This window comes from Lepisosteus oculatus, chromosome 4, assembly GCF_040954835.1.
Source record: "Lepisosteus oculatus isolate fLepOcu1 chromosome 4, fLepOcu1.hap2, whole genome shotgun sequence".
NCBI classification, from domain to species: Eukaryota; Metazoa; Chordata; class Actinopteri; order Semionotiformes; family Lepisosteidae; genus Lepisosteus; species Lepisosteus oculatus.
Genome location: NC_090699.1, coordinates 58,517,389 through 58,536,554, shown reverse-complemented (window position 1 = coordinate 58,536,554; position 19,166 = coordinate 58,517,389). Strand labels below are relative to the sequence as shown.

The following is a 19,166-nucleotide window of genomic DNA, read 5'->3' as shown; positions in this document are numbered from 1 at the left end:
ATCTGTTATAAGAGAAAAAATGTTGCATCAGTAAAAAGCCTTGAGCATCTAGCATACAGTACATGTAGATGGTAGTTCTGAAAGCATTGTCACTTCTTATTAGATAATGACAATGTAAATAGAAGGGAAGCTACATAAGAGGAGAACATCCCAGAAGGGAAACACAGCTGCAGATGGATAGATGGAGTTTAGTGTGGTTTTATACTCATAGAACGACTAGTATGCACATATCTAGTATGACAGTAGTATATTTGGAATTTTAAAAGGGTGAAATACCTTATTTACATAAGAAGCTAATATTTTACAAGGTATTTGATTAAGACACTATACAGGCTTGTCTTTTTCCCCTTATACAGAGCTATTGTAATTAGTTGATTTTTTACATCTCTATAGCAGCTGAATATTGCAGCTCGCTCTTGTGGTATAAATTTCCTGGAGAGATGAGTATGTGTACTCAGAAAATACTACATGTAATCATTTGGTGCATATGGAATAACATTGCTGTGTTAATTTGTGCTGAATCACAACACAATTCTCTCTGCCCATACAGTTGAGCCTACAACATAAAGTAAACCTAAAGAAGTAAATTAAAAACTTTCCTTTGCCTTTCCGAGAATACCTTTGTTCTAAAGTAATGTACTTTTGTGTGCTGTAGGCAGTAGAGACTCATTTTGTACTTCTGTATGAATTAGAAGATAAATGCAATCTTTGTTTATGCAAGCAAATGCAAAATGCAAGAAACATTGGACTAACTGTATAACTGCTAAACTCATTCTGTAATTTGGGATGTAAAATTATATTACATTAGTTCAGGTGTGTATTTTATACTTTTAAATAATTATACTGTAGCTCTTTCCTGTGCTGGTTCCCTAGATATTCTTTCCAGCATTTGTATTAAGTTGTGCATACAGTACAGGAAGTGAACAGTACAGTAAGAAGTGAGGCCCATGAATTTCTCCAGGAAAATAATAATGTTTATTACATTGTGTAAAAGGCCTCCGGGTGTGCATATGTCGTAATATATTAAGGATACTGTAGCTGCATAAAAGTTTATTTACAGGATGTAGAGCAAACTAAGACAATTAATAGGGGTAGACCAAAAAAACATCAATTCAGCTATTTAATTCTGCTTAGAAAGACGTACTGTAGGCACAACCCCAGGACTATCAGTGAATGGGATTAATCCAGTTATGAGATATTAAAGAGAATAGGCCTGTCAGAGATTAAATTGTATGCTGTATTTTATATGGGTCTTAAGGCCTAAATTAGCAACTAGTCCATGATCTCTTAAGTTCATCTCGACTCATCTAGACCTCAGGGATAGAGGATGTTTGCAAGTGCCTCCTGACAGCAGTACAAAGTGTTGTATTTAGGAATAGTGTAAAGATATCCTCAGAATTTAAGGTCAGTGGTCTGTTAACTTCCCTGTGGCTTTGTAAGGGTCTGACAATCTAGGGACAGATGGAAACTTGTTTTCCAGATATACCCTCTGGACAAGCTTTTTTTTTCAAACTATTGTAAAACATTAACAAATCCTATATATAGTAGTTTGTGCTGAGCCAGACGTATCCAGAGAATTCACATGGAGAAGATCATCTCCTGCTTTCACTGTCAGCGTACTGACTGTTTTCAGGTAGTTTGTAGCCTTAATTAAAAACAAATAGGTAAAGGAGCTTTATAAATCCATCAAGTTAAAAATAAATGCCTTAAATACAATTTGCCACTGTAAATTGACTGAATGTAGTGTTTTGTTTGGCCTTAAGCTGTTGCTTTCTTAAAATTATTCTTAAACTCATTATTTAATATTCATTGACCATTTATTAGGGTGGGTTGAGTATAAAATGTCTTGTTACTTTTCAAAATATTGAAATAAGTCACCAGTGTTTATATCTAACCCTGTGTTAATTTGCTTATTAGGCCTTAGCTGTCCAAAACAAGAGTTTATTTACAAAAACATGTTGCTTGACCTTAGAACCAATTACGCAGTCTCAGTACATTAAGATTTGCCAAATAAATATCTTTCAGAAAAAGCAGAATTTTCATGGCTCCCTCCCCTTGCTTTTAAAAAAGCTAAAAAGACATTTCTTCCACTGCAATTAATTCAAGACATCTTTAATTTTATTCTATGCACGTACACAAAATAAGCAGCTAATTAACTGAGAGTTGTTACATAAAATGAACAAGCTCCCCAACCTCTGGTCGTATTGAGTAAGCGATTGGCATGTGTTGATGTCAAGCTCAAACAATTAGCTTGAAAGGTGAGTGCTTCATTACTGTAAAATAAATTTTACACCCATTCATTCAGCAAAAATATGATTGGATAGATGATGCATGGGCAAGCTTTTACTGTACATAGAACATATTTACTATAGATATTCCATGCTCTGCATGATCTTTGGAAGCACACTACTGCCAGTTATAGTAATTGCTGAATAACTGCTTCAGACCCCCCTTTTATGCCATAACAAGTTCACCTGACACCTGACTGATTACTTTTTTCAGTAATGAATCATTAAAACATGGACAATTATAAAACAATAGCTCCATTACTTCCAAAGAAATATTTGCTCTTGATGGATTCTTTTGTCAGTTGCCCTGCCTCTGTATTTATTTTATACTTGTTTAGATGTACAACACAGCAAATTTGAAATAGGTGTGGATATGTGGTGTGCTATGTTGGTTTAACAGAAGTATTGCTACTCTTGATAATGGAATACCACTTTCAGTTCCACAAAATAAGTATTGATTGCATAAAGGTGTGGAATTAAATGACTTGATATTTTTCACATTTTTTTCTCAAGTAAAGCAAATGGTGGTACAATTATCAATAGAAATTCCTTTGCAGGTCTTTATTTTAATTTTGCCAGAGTATTTTTATTTTCTTCTTTTTCTGATGTTTTTTGGACCTGAGAACTTGTGTCATACCATACCAGCCTCCAGAGGATTTCCTGGAACAGCAAATAAAAAAAACAGAACAAAAGAACAAATTCATTTCCCTGAATGAATTTCCAAACATGTGTACCTCACAAAAGCACATGAATCAAACCTGTGAATCTCAATTCCGTCTGTACAATGGGGCAGATGGTGGAGTTTTTTGTTTTTATTTCATCCTTGTTTTCCCTCAAATTCTTTTTATTTTCATTTGTAACCATTCTCTGTTTCTACGAAGTTGGTGTTTTATTTTTTTTTAGTTTCTTAATATATTTATTTGCCCCCTTGACCTTTTTTGTGACCCCTTATTTATTTTTGACTCCCCCTCCCCCCCGCTGTCCTCCCACAATCTGTCTCAGGGCCCCCAGCCTCCGCCAGGACAGGCGAGTGGAGCAGTGAGCTGCATACAGCCCTGGAGCGGCAGCGCTCCTCGGCCTTCGCCTCTCTCAGTAAGTAACAGTGCCCCCTTGTGTTGCACCCCGGTAAACGCAAGGGCGTCCTCTATGCAAAATTTACCTCCCACCATTCAGCACTCCCGAACCACCAACCCCCTACCTCCAAAACAAATATCTAACCACACGCTTTTTTTTTGTGTTCCGTTTGTTTAACCTTCAGAATCTTTTCCCACTTCTCATGTCATTCCAAAAGCTCACTGCATCCTGCGAGATGCAGTGGTGGAGAACTACATAACCGCAATGGGAATGGACTGTGTTATTTGACTGAGGGCCATTCAGGAAGGGACTGCGGTCAAATGCAAGAAGATATTTCGAACTAACCAGTACATTGCTCACAATCAAAGTTATAGCTGGGATCAGACCCATTATGTCCTTCTGGAGAAATTAAATGAATTAGTTATTGATTGTTTTATAGATGTAAAAGAGGTATTTTTAAAATATATTGTATTTGAACAAGTACTACAGAAGCCAATGGAGAGAATTTAGAAATGTTTAGGAGCTGATATGTCACAGAAAATCTCTGATATATGCATTTGTTAGTAAAGATACAGGATATAACTGTCAACAGTTCTTTGGGGCCTATGTAGTAGCAGTATGGTAGTGGACCTTGTTCTTGTGAAAACAATAAACCAGAAAGCAACACAGTTGATAATACAGTTTCTTCATGAAAGTTCCTGACTCTTCTTTCCTGGTGTTAAAACCCAAGAGGAAACACATGTAATCAAAGTTTTACCCTTTCAGAAGAGTAAAAATATGGTTGCTTTTTTTAAATTGGTGCTAAAAATTAATGGCTTCGGGTGAACCATTTAAAATTAACCACAGGTATCCAGACAGGGGATTTCCTGCAATAACCATTTGAAAAAATGAGTGAAACTCTCCATTTGCTTATATACCATTCACCCATATGGGACCTAATCTATTATATATAATGTTCATTTGTTCATCAGTGCATTAAGAGTCTTCATGGTAGAAATATCTTCTTGCTCTGTTAATTATGAAATGCGGCCAATGGCCCAACAGTCCTATAACACCCTGAGGTGTGCAGAATATTGGATATAGAACATGGCATATACCAGCCCAATAGCTTGCCTCTTCTTTTCATTCTTCCCCTCCAGGCTGCACTTCTTAACTCTTTCCCAGCCATCTTCGATGAGCTACTGCAGATGTTCACTGTGCAAGAGGTGGCAGAGTTTGTGAGAGGGACTCTCGGGAGTATGCCTAGTACTGTGCACATTGGACAGTCCATGGATGTGGTCAAGCTGCAATCAATTGCTCGAACCGTGGACAGCCGACTCTTCTCTTTCCCAGGTACCTCAGGCTTCAGGGGCGGAAGATTTATTCACGTTGACATCTTACTTTACACATAAAAGAAGACTTTTACTTTTGCCTTGGTCATTTCTAGAGTGACTTGGAAAATGCACACAGACCACAGAGTAAACATAGTACATGTAGAGCTGTGATACATTTACTGAAGATATTGTAAGTAACATGTATGAACTACATTCAGTAACATGTGAATGAGTATTGACTTCACCTGTGAACAAAGTCAGGGATTTCTTTGTCCACTAAACTAAGTGTGGATGTTTTATGTTGGTATTTGAATAGTATGGTCATTAATTCTTTTTCTGTTTAACCTTAATTACAAGTAAAGCAATAATATAATATTTAAATTGTTACTGTTAAGCAATAATATGCCTAATCACCATATTTAAAAATACACTATTGCAACACCACCACATAATAGCTCAAAGATTCACAGGAGAATTTTCAAAGCACTGCACTTCGTGAAAACTGTGCTTTAGTATATTTCTCTCCAGGTACAGCTCATTTTGAAATGTGTAGAATTGAAAAACATTCATTTTATTCCTGCATTCCAGTCTAATTATTTCTCTCCACTTTGACTGGTATATTTTTATAGTTTCCTTCAATGAAAAGCAGACTCTGCTCTGTAGCAAAATCCTTTGAAACTCCCTCTGTAAATATTACAGATTATAATAAAGTGTTTTGAGCTTGTCTCATCACAAGTCAACTCTCCTCACAAGTCAATTACTTTATAAAACATTGGCATTAAACATGCATTGCTCAATTTATTCATTTTAGTTTAAAAGAACACTATATTTTATTAACTTTTTTAAATGGCAGACAGACCAAAGAGTACAAGAAGTGAACGTTTAAAAAGATAAATTAATAAAAAAAATCCTTGCTGTTTGGTGTTGCATGATGATAACCAGTGTAAACTATATATTCAAACCTGTGCAGAATGCATATACTGTAGAATCCATATAGATCTATCTTACTCAATATTTTACTCACTTTGTACTCAGCTAAGCAAAGAGCAACTACCTGGTTTCACTTTGGCATTAATTAACATTCATTAGTTCTCTCCTACATTAGATATCTTTGGATATGTGAGGTATTTTTATGATAGTCGTCAGTGCAGTTGTGTACCTAGGTAAATATGGTAATATGTTGAGGCTGGTGTCACTGTGTGCTGTTCTCTGTCTTACAGAGTCGCGAAGAATTCTGCTCCCTGTGGTGCTACATCACATCCACCTGCACCTCCGGCAGCAGAAGGAGCTGCTCATATGCTCCGGCATCCTGAGCAGCATCTTCTCCATCATCAAGACCAGTTCACTGGTAAGTGGTGGTGATGAGTGAGGCGGCACATTTCTCTGGACTGGAATTTCCAGCATATTCTATGGTCTTTAAAGGTCCCATGGCACAGTTCATTAAAGGAAAGTGTAGGAGTATTTATCATGTTTTCCTGGCTTGCACACTCTGGACCATTGAAAAATTACTCCTACGTTCAGTTTGTAAAGTAATTTCTCACGTCTCTGCCCGATCTGCTGTGCAGTGAGTCTGTTGTTGTATAACGGGCACTGCACATTACCCAGGTGGGTGTTGCACTGTAGAAGTGGATAGAAATGCACAAATGTAAGTAATATTATTGATATTAAGAATTCTAGTTTACACGGGTCTCTCTGCATCTGGCAGTTTACTTGAAGCTAAGATGATTCACTTGCAGGTCGGAGAACAGTGGTCTCAGTGATTCTTTTTCCTGTCATGTTCCTGGGAGTATAAAGAGAGGGAGCAACAGAGGCAGAAAAATTCCCTGAGCTGTGCAGAGCTTTTTAATTCGTGTCATCCTCAGTGGTTGTGACATCATCAGTTGTAGCGTTCTTCCCACACAGCAGGTTCCTCATTGGTGGCTAATCCACACCCTGTCAAGGGCTTATTGACAGGTGACCTTCAGCCAGGTTTCTGAGTCGAGATGCCTGCCTCTTGGGATTGGAGACAGATAGGTGCCGGTATGGACAGTTTATCACTGGGCGTATCCCAAATTGACACAAATTGTGATGTCCTGATTTGTATCAGCATCCCAATGTATTCTGCTTTTTGGGCCTCATCTTTCCAACATTTCTAAGAATCATTTTTTGTTCAAGGCACCAAGAATACAAATAATCAACTGTTATTATTATTATTTATTATTATGCTGTATCATTTTGTATCATTATGCTGTCATGTAGACATGGTGGACAAAGCAATGTAAAGACACTTCACATGGTTCTGGGATACCATGTGTAACCAGTATAGCCTGTGGCATGGCACAGAGTCTGCCAGCGTCTGAAAATCTGCAGGAGGGATGTACCATTCACTATAACTTGATATAGTTAGAAAACACTGTTATCCATTGTTCAGTAGTATCCCATACATTCTTGATCGAGTTCGGGTTTGGTGATTGCGAAGGCCAAGACATGTGGCCACACATGTGTTGTGTGGATGTTGACATTATTGTCCTGGAAGACAGCCCTCAAACCAGAAAGGAAATGCTGCAACATGGGGGTAAAGATGATCACTCATTTCCATTTTGTATTGATTAAAATTGTCCATTCAAGTACAGTCAAAACTTATTTGTGTATCACAAGACAGTGGTCAAATTCAGTTTACAAATATTTACTATAAAAACACATTTAAGAAGAAAAATAAAATTGTGATTTAACCTGTATCAATTTGAAGTTATTGTGTTACTCAGGTGTGAAAAACAGTTCTATGTGCTGAATGAGTTTTTTCCAAGAATATAGCACTCATCACATCACTTGGCAAACTTAACTGTTTCGCATTATCAGATTAAAACCTTAGTGGTCAAAGTCAAAACCTAATAAAAATGCCATAATCTATTTTTACTGCCCACAGGCCAGAAGCTGGGCTTCAGGAACTCAATTCAGATTCTAGTGCTTTTTAGATTTTATTCATCTGTCTATTCTTTCTGCAGGCTTGCAAGGCAAGAAATTAGTTTAATAGGTTTTGGGGACTCAAAATAGACCTCACTTTATAGTAGCTTGAGTATAATGTGCTTAAGTAACTTAAGACAAGAAAAAAGCTTTCACTGAGATGAGATTCTTCTTGTATTAGGCTCACATTTTACTGACACAATACCAGAGTTGAAGTCAGTTCTTCAAAGGTCTTTTTGAATTTGATTTTAATTTTTATATTTGCTCTCTAAAGGAATATTCTTCACATAGGAAGATACAATTCTACTCCTGTGCTTTAAAAATGTTAACAATCAAGTTGAATACTTAGCAAAAAACAAAGTGAGTCTATTTTATATTATATAGTCTAATATTATATTGAATACAAAACATCACATTGGCTGAAATAACAAATACAGTAACATACATCAACATAGTTGCAAAGCTATAATATTTCATCAGCATAAAATAACTCAGATATAGTGTTCCATTATCTAACTTGTGCCTAGAGATAGTTATATTCTAACACTGGCACTCAGGCAGTGCCAAATTATAAGACAAATTGTGCACACTGAGACAGGTATAATCTGATTTTATCCTGGTATAATCTGGAACATCCCCAAGCAGTCCTTCATCATGCTTTCAGCTCCTTCTTTGTGGCATTGAACTTTTCAAGCAATAAACTGAAATACCTCATAATACCAGCCTCAAGATCACGAAAAAGGTCTGCATACATTCATGCTTATGAAATGTCTATTAGTCATCCAATAGTGATTTCAAGTATTGAAGTGGTTCTTGAGTCAGGTGTGGGAGTACTGTGAGGACAGTGATTTTGTGTGGCTGTGATGAGAGTTGAAGCGTGCTTGGGTCAGGGTGTCTGTGTCAGAAGCGTGGGGACCTGTGTAAAGGCCCACGTCACAACCCCCCCCCTCTGTATGTGTCTTGTAGGAGACATCTGTTCAGGAGGAGGTGGAGATGATGGTGGAGAGCCTCCTGGATGTTCTCCTCCAAACTCTGCTCACCATCATGAGTAAATCTCAGTCTCAGGAGGCGGTAAGAGGCCAGCGCTGCCCGCAGTGCACGGCTGAGATCACTGTTAGTAACTAACAATCCAGTTCTTCTTCTTCTCTTCTCCCGTGGAACCCCTTCTTGCCCTCACCACCTCACAGCCACCACTACAGCGTCCTGCATGGCTCTCCTGCTTGCTTCCTCATCCCCTGCCAGCCCTTTGCTGCCCAGCTGTCATTGTCCAGGCCAGTGCTTCCTAACTGCGGTCATCAGTTGACCTTACTACCAAAAAGAAAATGAAAAACTCCCATTCAATTTATAAAAGTCATTATCTGTTGAAAGGTGTATTTTCTAAATGAAAAACCATCAACAAAAGCATACTCAGATTGACTGCCGATAGATATTTTTTCTTCTATTGTACATAATGCTGCAGTATTAAAATGAGCAGCCTACATTAAGCTATACTTCAATAAGAAAACCTTAACTGTAAGGTTATAGGTTCAGGTCCTTTGTTGTGATCTTGAACAATTTAGTTATCCCATCTGGATAATGTTTGACACCAGAGTATCTAATTGTTTGATTTTGAGCATTTTGCACACAGGTGCTCATGCTGATGATTATATAATCGTTTGACATGTTTGTGCTTGGTTTCGTATTGATATGGCCCAATGCAAACCATTCAAGACTCAATCTCATAAAAAATAAACAGGTTGCTTTTAGTTGCATAGCAACTTATACTGCTGTAGAGACAAGGAAAATATTAAAAATGTCAGCATTACAATGACAGATGATTCTTATCATTTTATTATAATGAACTTGTGCATGCTTCTAGGTCTACAACAATTCAAATAAATTTCAAAATTAGGTTTCATGAATAAAACATAAAATACCTATTTTAGTATATTAAAATATATTATAAGATATATTTAAGATATCTTTAAATATCTTATATTATACAGGTACAGTACATCCATTTTCATTCATGTTCATGCATATTACAGTTCATCAATGTACAGACTAGTAAACTCTAGCCCAGGGGTCTCCTATCTTGGAACTAGAGAGCACCAATCAAGTTATTCGCTGAATTGGTCACCCTAACTCACCTGTTGTTTAAAGATTATGAACACTTGTTTAAACAATCAATCAATTAAGCAATTAATATTCCTGTGAAGAGAACACTGGTCCTTCAGACTTAAAATATATTTTAAGTTTCCATTCCAGATGATACTTCAATGAATGGGCCACCTCTTTAATAAATAATAATGAAATTGTCCCAGACCTTAAGAAGTTAAGGATTTTTAAGACTATACAACTTGGTGGACTGGGTCTCTCCAAGGGCAGGGTTGGACACTCTAATGTAAACACTATTTCTGACATTGAACCTAGAAATGAAGATGAAGTTACAGAAAAAGCTAAAAATTGATTCTCCTGCTGGATATAATTCCATACTATAGAAACTAGCTACCGATAATGGGAGAACTATCATGCTAGTATAAATCATCTCATTCTCCATGCTGATTAATTTTGATTACTTTACATAACTCCTTGAGAAAAACATGTTCTGATAAAAAGGTTGTTTCATTTTAGTTTCAAAACCATTTTGAAAAAAAAAGAAAAAATGTTTAATATATCTATAGAAATATACCAGAATCATGTTATTTTAGGGGAATAGAAGATACCTGTCATGATGTTAAAAGTTGTTTTTATAATGTGGAAATGTGTCAGAAACAAAAAAGAGCATAACAGCCATCAAAACCAGTTAAAGCTAGTAAGTAATAGTAGTAAATAGGGACAGAGATGGCTTCATGTTGTTGGATGTCTTCAAGTTGATCTCTTCCTAGGTGTAGTTCTATTTATTTAAAGCCACCACCAACATTTCAACCATTTCAAAACCCCTACTCCCTCCAACTCCAAAATGTGGTTACTGTGGACAATGTCTTTTATTATGACTGACACATTTCTGTTTTGCTTTTACTGTAATTGGCAGGGAGAGTATGTTTCTTGCCTCCTTTCCTTATTGCGTCAGATGTCAGATATCCATTTCCAACACCTTTTGGACAACTTCCAGAGCAAAGAGGAACTGAAGGTGAGTACTTGCAATCTACACTATACAGTACATAGCCCATTCCATACTGAAGTGCATTTCTAAGTGCTGCATTTCTAGCCCGGCTAAACCAATAGCTATGCTTTAAACTGCTTGGGGTGAGGCAGTAATCAGTGTGTATTCTGAATTAATTGATGTTGTACCCTCAACAATAAAGTTCCAACTGTCACCATGGGGTAGCATTGATCTGGAAGAGTACTCCCCACTGATCAGCTATGATTTTAACCACTATCAAGTGAATGTTTCTTAAATGCGCCCCATCCAAATTGTAACCAGACTCAAGGTGATCTAGATCCTGATAAAATTTGACACTCTTTAGCTTTAGGCCTATGTTTTTTATTTCCAGTCATGTTTTCAGAACTTACGTAACTGCAAGTCCAACTATGACTGCTCTAACAATAGGCAGGTCCTTTCAAAATGTTATGATTGTACTGAAAAGTGGGAGTATTTGGTGTTCTTAAAGATGCATAGAAACCATTCCTTTCAATAAGAATCAGCTTAACAAGCAGAGTTGGGAGGGTAAACTGCAGAGAATATAAAATGCTGATTAAATAATTGTGAAAGTAATGTAGTTGTGAGCTGAGTATACTGGGTTTATTATAAGGCTTCAATTATAAGGCATTATATTATTATAAGGCAACTTTACATACACACTGTACATGTTTTCGCTTTCAGGAGTTCTTACTGAAGATATTCTGTGTGTTTCGCAACTTAATGAAGCTAAGCATATTTCCACGAGACTGGATGGTGATGCGACTCCTGACAAGCAAGTAAGTCAGTCCTATCAGGAAAATTTATATAGGAAGAGAGTCCCAGCTTTTAGGAATGTTTACAGTGAATGTTTACAGGCACTCATTCAGAATACATCTATTCTAACCATGGGTTTGAAAGTACTGTGGGTTAAAACAAATTGTTCTGCCATTCTACAGGGAAGCTTATTTTAACTTACTTGTGTTTATTTCTCGTGTTCTTGATATAGAGTATCAGATTCTAGTTACAGGGCAAGGGACAAATTTTAGGTGCTGTGGTATTATTAAGTTAACTCAGAAAATGAGTACATAATATTCACATTAAATTTGTATTGCTTTTTTATCATTAGAAAGAAATTGTGTATAAAACAAAATGTAGTCACAGTTTCTCAGACCGATAACTATATCTTGGTAACAAAATACATTCATTGACAGTATAGAAAACATTTTACAAAATTTCAAATCAAGCCCAAAATCTTGACTGTTGTGAAAGTACTGTAAATCGCCATATTGCCACACACCCCTGGTCTTGCCACGGGTGAGTGTGAGACTTGACAAATTGTGACATAATACAGCACTTCCCGCTTACTAGTCACAGTAATGACTAATGTAATGTGACGTACGAGCAAATATGTACAGCTTGTGCAGCAGACATTTGATCGCAGCAATGTTCCAATGTGATCTATCCTTCATAATTCTTCTTAAACACAAGGCGGCTTATTATTATAATCTTGGGAGTCTCATCATTTTAGTATGTGAGATTAATCACTTGCCTGATGTGTCTAAAACAATTTTTCCCATTTGGAAAGGGTTGCACGCTCACTTTATTTAAACTTAGATAGGCATGGCAGGAAACGTTAGCCACTCGATCTCAAATTATCTCTACTCTAACTCCTGAATCTGTATATATTTTTTTCTACCCCTTGTTTTTTGTCTGCAGTATCATTGTCACAACTGTCCAGTACCTCTCTCCAGCACTACACAAAAACTTCACTGAAGCAGACTTTGATTTCAAGGTATGTGGTTCAGCTTTTAGATTAAAACTGGAGCTAGGATACAATGCTGTGATGCACCTTGCACTAGCTATGAAATATTTCCTATCTAAATTAGGGATGAGAACAAAGCTAGATTTTCACTGCTTGTGGCTCAAAAGTAAGAGTCTAAATTAGTCATCTCAATATGCTGAGATTTCTAAAAGTACTGTGTTACGCTATGGCTTCTTCATGAGTAGAAATAAATCTGTAAAATTTGTTTTGGCTTCATTGAGCCTTGTACGAGTTTGAAACCTGAGTGTTTGAATTAATGTATGATTTGTAGTCAGCGTTAACCCCCACCATCTCACTTTGGATCAAATTGTTCTTCATCAACCAAATTGCAGGTTATAATAAGGTATTCAGCTGTGTTTTTTTTAAAGTATTCTAAGATGCTGTTGGCTAGTTTAAGATCTTGTTAACCAGTAGTCTAACTGACACACAGACTAACATTAAAGTTTACAGACATTTCTGATGGCAAAGTTAGCGCTGAATCTAAAATCCTGTTATATACAGTATATTATTATGTATCATAGTACTATAAGGAGAACCAGTAAATAGTAAAGCACAGAGACTATTATACCTAGCAATTGCTGTTGACCTAGTTAACAAATAAGAATCTTTTGAGCTTATCATTAAGGTGAGTACTGTACATTCATTGTTACTTAATTAAAAAAAGTATATCTTCAGGGAGAGATGATTAGAAATGTATTTTTTTTAGTAATGTCGATGAATTCTATATGTCTCCCACTTCATTAGAAAATTGCTGTCTATAGCAGATACAGCTGAGAAAAGTTGCAAAACTGAATCCCTAACCCTGTGGTCCTGACTACTTTGATAGGTATGGAACTCGTATTTCAGCCTGGCTGTTCTGTACATTAACCAGCCTAGTCTACAGCTGGAGACCCTAACACCAGCCAAGAGGAAGAAAGTCCTGGACAAGTAAGACTCTGGCGTCTTGACTTTCCATTGTCTTCTTTATGTCAGTCATGCCCACCAGAGACTAACTGGAAATGAGTAAGCTTTTCCCAGGATAACCTTAGTTTTGCAGCCAAGGGATGCAGCGAGAAAATCTGACCAATTTTCGCCTCATTCCTAGTCCATCTGTACATATTTTTTTCTTCAGATTTTGACTTTAAAATTTATCTAGGCCTGGGCCTCCAGGCTTTGGCATCTTGATCATAATTAATTAGTTTTAAAACCATCATCTTATACATGGGATTCGATCTGCCATCTGTTTGGGTCAGATGATTTTAAATGTGATCATGAGTGTAAAGTGTTTTTCAACCAGTCATGGTTTCATTGTGTTTCATTTCTGATCTTGCATCACAAGCTTTGATTACAAGATTAGCCTTTTTCAGATGTTTGACTGCATTCACCTATTAATTGTAGTTTCAAGGTGATTTTCTTGGTTTCTTTTTACTTTTTGTTCATTGAGTCTTGATGTCAGTGGATGAAAGTAGAAAAACGTGCATTCCTCTGCTTAAAATAAACCTGTTTTAAATAAAAATGTGATCAGCTTTTCTGATTATGACAAATGCACATATCTTTCATACTAGCTGTGATTCTAATAGAGGATTCTGGGGAAATTAATTTTGGTGCATTAGGAAGGAGCAATTTTCAAAGCCTGTGGGTGTTCATTCTGTATCAGGACAATCAGGGAGGCTTTGAGCCAGCTCTCTGATTGGCTCATGACATGTAGCCAAGGGACAGATGCCAGATTTTATTACGGGAGGCCATTGTTCACCGCATTAGCTTGCTGGTTCTCACATTCCACCAGCCACACAAGAGCAAAAGGAGACAGGAGATTAATGGGCGACACAGGAAAGAGAGGAACCCCCTGGGGTTTTGGCCCAGGCTGATCAAGGCAGCGTATGGGCTGTAGGAAACAGTGTATCACAGCACCTTCCTTGGAGCACTCCAAGGTTGCAGTTTGACATCATTCCTCTGTCAGGAAGGCTTCAAATCAAGACTGGTAGCAGCATCACCTGTGCCAGACATTTCCAGGACACTTTCGCTGCCCCTGCTAAATCCTGAAATGAACTTTTGCTCACAAGACAGGCCAACTCCTTTATCACCTTAACACAAACACATGTAAAAATTAGTGTGTCACCTAATTAAATTATCTTTAGCCTAAAATATGTGAGTGCATTTGCATACGTAAACAGCATTATGATGCAAATGTGACCTTGCGTTGTTTGTTTTTATATCCTGATTTTCTAACGCTGAATTAGCAAAGTAGTAAAGATGAGGTATAGTTAAGATAAATCTTTCTTTTTCCTGTTTATGGTACAATAATTAATCAGTTCCCAGCTTCTACCATTGAAACTTAGTTTCTAGTAGCTAGTGTAGTAAAGTCAGGTTGTGGCTAAATGTGTTAATGTATTATTATTATTATTATTATTATTATTATTATTATTATTATTATTATTATTATTATTATACATCCTCTCTTACCCTGACAGGTATGGTGACATGAGAGTGATGATGGCATACGAACTGTTCAGCATGTGGCAGAATCTTGGTGAGACAATTTAAGTGAAGAATCTCACAGCTCTAAGTGAAGGTCATCTCTCTGAAATACAACAGACCTGCTGATTGTCCTGAACTGCTTAATGTTTTTAAACAAAACACTGCCTTAGTTTACTCATTATTTTCTTATCTTTTTTAAATTGTTTTATATAATAGAACTTTACAATTTTTGTTTAATACAACACACATATCTGAAAGAGTTATATGCTCACATATCTAAACAATTATTATGTTTTTACAGTTTATATCACTGTCAGAAAACAGATTTGTCAGTGATACTTGATTTTTCAACAAATGCACACTGGAAAACAACAGCACTAATTAATATTATATATTTCTTGTCTAATATATTAGACATGTTTAAAATATATGGGAGTACAGTATTAACACACCCAGCCCACTTTGGAATTCCTTTGAAGTATATTCCATTGCAATCTGAATTCTAAATATACATTCTTAAATTAGAACTATAAGACTCTTAAACATTGTAATAACATACTGTTATGTTTTCCAGCAATATGTTCTAGGAAAGTACTAATGAAGTTGTATGTTTTGGATTTTTTAATGACTTGTTATTGGTACTGTATAAGTGGCCTCTGACAAACAATTGAAAAAATGTTGAAGAATTCCCTTTCATGTGTGATAGTCTTACTGTGCTTTGCTTTACTGTTAGCACAGTAACACATCAAAGGAAGTAGAAATCACACTGGGTAGAGAAGTATAAACATAACCGCACCAAAAGCTGAGCAACAGTGCCATCAAACGAGTCTTTATGGTAATACCGTATGTCCACTTCTCCGTTCGATTGTATCCAACACAGGTCCTCAACTCATTTTTACCTTGACAGGTTTGTGCAGCAGCTTGTTTTCTGTAACAATTATCAGATTAAACTACAAGTGCAGATGTGAGGTCTTTTTAAAAGGAATGCAAGCATATTAAGGAGAAAACAGCTTTAATCGTGAAACATTTATTTAATACTCTGCATTTAATTATTAAAAACTGAATAGAATTACTGTAATATTGATTTTATATTTTCACAAGCAACAACTTCAGATAATGAGGAGATTCTACTGAATTAAACTTTTTCAATTAAAATGAATTAGCTTTCTATTTATACAGTATGAAGAAAATGTGATTGGTACTAGCTTAGAGTTCTACACTGCTGGAATAAGTTTTAGGGGATGCATTGACACTATACATAACCTCTTTGAAATCAAAGTTCTGCATTTGATAAAAAAGCATGGAATGTTCATATGCCTGCCTATGTTGCATTTGCTACCATCTACGGATTCCAGCTATGAAGTGTGTCATACAGAAATATTTAACATTAATTCATCATGGTGTTTCAGTAAAATAATAATCTGGATTTAAAACTTACTTTTTTAAGTACTTCCTTGTGTATTCCACTGCAATGGACTAGTGTCCCATCCAGGGTGTACCCTGCCTTGCACCCATTGCTAGCTGAGACCTCGCAACCCTGACTTGGATGAAGCAGTTAGAAAATGGATACATAGATTTGCAACAAGTGTTTTTTTAATGTATTTTGACATCCTTAATATGCTTAAGCTTCAAATAATTAAACAGCTACGGATCTGTCCAAGCAGGTGAAAACAAAGTCCACTTCATCCCGGGCATGATTGGACCCTTCCTGGGTGTCACACTGGTACCACAGAATGAGGTTCGCAACATCATGATTCCTATCTTTCATGATATGATGGATTGGGAGCAGAGGAAGAACGGCAACTTCAAACAAGTGAGCCATGCGGCCTTTTTGTTCTTTTTTCTGTTTGAAGAAAAATTAGCACTGGCAAGATGTTTTGTGAACTTTCGCAACTTTCCCTTTTGTTGTGTTATCTAGTTAGCTTTCACAATATGTTGTGCCAGGTTTAGTGTGCCTACTCAAAAATAAAAAATGCCAACATACTGTAGCTACTGTACAAACACCTTTCATCACAAATCCCAGACAATTCCAGACGGTTTCATACTAAGGCCCAATATGTCCTTTCACAGAAGTGCAGCTACACCTGGGTAGAATGTGGCAGCCATTTTGGAGCTCTCTTACCACCTACCATTCACTCCAGAATTTAAATAATTTTTCAGCCCTAACTGCTTTTGCGTTGCAGGGACTTTTGTGAAATGTTTGGTAAAACGTTCATTAGCAAAATAAGATTTCATTATATTTTAAACATCATTTTAAATAGTGGTATTATTCTTTCTTCCTATAGCAAAAAGGTTAGGTTCCAAATAATGCAAATAGTTTTTCTTTTGACTTCTTTCTTCTGGCTGTATATCTTATAGCTATTAAAAAGGAAAAAAAAACAAGCAAGACTACATGAGTCAGCAGTTTTTAAGAGCATGATTAATTTATAGTGCTGTGTGTTTTATCAGTGTAACTACTGTAGTCCCTGATTGGGCTGTTCAGTCTTTGTTTAAATGTGTGTTTTCATTGGTCCGTGCATTTGCTGTGTCTGCAGGTGGAGGCAGAACTGATTGATAAGCTGGACAGCCTGGTGTCAGAAGGCAAAGGAGATGAGAACTACCGCGAGCTCTTCAGTCTGCTGTAAGCAAAGCCTTGGAACAAGCCCAGGGTTACATTCACTGTTTCAAGTTTTATTTGTAGGGATTCGAGGAGTCACAATACAGTCCAGCGAAGGTTTGAAATTAGTTTAGTTCTGATGAAAATGACCATTTTCAAAGAACACTGGGAGGACACGCACAAGGTATATTTCCCACAGTGCCTCAAATTACAGGAGGTATTAAAATAATAATTCCTTACACTTATATAGTGCTTTTCTGGACACTCCACTCAAAGTGCTTTACAGGTAATGGGGAAACACACTACCACCTGGATGATGTGACGGCAGCCATAGTGCGCCAGAATGCTCACCACACATCAGCTATTTGTGGGGAGGAGAACAGAGTGATGAAGCCAATTAATAGATGGGGATTATTAGGAGGAGCACCTTTTTACATTTTAGTGTCCCCGTCACTATACTGGAGTATTAGGTCCCACACAGACCACAGAGTGAGCACCCCCTGCTGGCCCCACTAACACCTCCCAGGAGGTCTCACATCCAGATACTGACCGGGCTCACACCTGCTTAGCTTAATTGGGCTGTCAGTTGTGAGTTGCAGGGTGACATGGCTGCAGTCTTTATAAACCTAGTCCAGCCATGGTCAGTGTTTGTAATTACCATGAATAGTGTTTGAGTGGCCATTACCAAAATGCTTCCACCTATGGCACAGTGGCTATTCCTGATGGTGTTATCCACATCTTTCAGATATCTCTGAGATGTCATGTACAGTACAATAGCAGGTGTCTGATTAAAATACAGATAAAACTGATTTCAATAGATTTCTGCATACTAAATATTAAAGGCATTAAAAATGGAGTGAAGGAGATTCCAGTTGCTCTTGCATTTTAGAGTGAAAAGATCTCTTGAGGTTTTACATGGCATTAAGTGTAAGAGATATGAGTGAAATTCTGCTTAATCCATTCAAACAAGTTGATTCAGATATCTCTGAGATGTCATGTACAGTACAATAGCAGGTGTCTGATTAAAATACAGATAAAACTGATTTCAATAGATTTCTGCATACTAAATATTAAAGGCATTAAAAATGGAGTGAAGGAGATTCCAGTTGCTCTTGCATTTTAGAGTGAAAAGATCCCTTGAGGTTTTACATGGCATTAAGTGTAAGAGATATGAGTGAAATTCTGCTTAATCCATTCAAACAAGTTGATTAATGAAGTAGCTGAGCGTTTAGTTGGAATAGTAACCAGACCCTATGATTTTCCAAAACTTAAGCTGGAAGTTATTATTAAGGTTTCAGTTTCTTCAGTATGTTTATGGTTTCAAGAGACCAGCCTATTTTTTACAGAAAAAAATTTCACCTTGTTACCAAATAACATTTCATCAGTATTTTAGAAAATTTAAATATTCACATCTATATGTTTTGATTTTTCATTATGGTATAATAAAAAGAAGGACTGCATGCATGCATGTTTTTCAGATAACAAAATATCCCGAATTTGGTTATTAATATAATGTTTTTATATAATTTTAATGAATTGATTATTCACAACTTACCATGATACCATCGAG

At 36.6% G+C, this 19,166-nt stretch overlaps 1 protein-coding gene across 11 annotated transcripts in view; it reads left to right on the top strand.

The window, feature by feature from the left end:
- Positions 1-19,166, top strand: part of dock3 (dedicator of cytokinesis 3) — a 253,825-nt gene that overhangs the window by 211,100 nt on the left and 23,559 nt on the right. For 6 of the 11 annotated variants that reach the window (XM_069189418.1, XM_069189422.1, XM_069189417.1 and 3 more), the window contains 10 exons: positions 4,502-4,694; positions 5,896-6,023; positions 8,585-8,731; positions 10,632-10,730; positions 11,424-11,518; positions 12,438-12,513; positions 13,370-13,470; positions 14,994-15,052; positions 16,665-16,813; positions 17,535-17,620. In XM_069189418.1, coding sequence (XP_069045519.1) covers positions 4,502-4,694; positions 5,896-6,023; positions 8,585-8,731; positions 10,632-10,730; positions 11,424-11,518; positions 12,438-12,513; positions 13,370-13,470; positions 14,994-15,052; positions 16,665-16,813; positions 17,535-17,620 — 1,133 coding nt within the window. Of the gene's footprint in view, positions 1-3,290; positions 3,381-4,501; positions 4,695-5,895; positions 6,024-8,584; positions 8,732-10,631; positions 10,731-11,423; positions 11,519-12,437; positions 12,514-13,369; positions 13,471-14,993; positions 15,053-16,661; positions 16,814-17,534; positions 17,621-19,166 lie in introns of all 11 variants that reach the window. The other 5 variants (XM_069189420.1, XM_069189414.1, XM_069189421.1 and 2 more) reach the window with 2 other exon arrangements.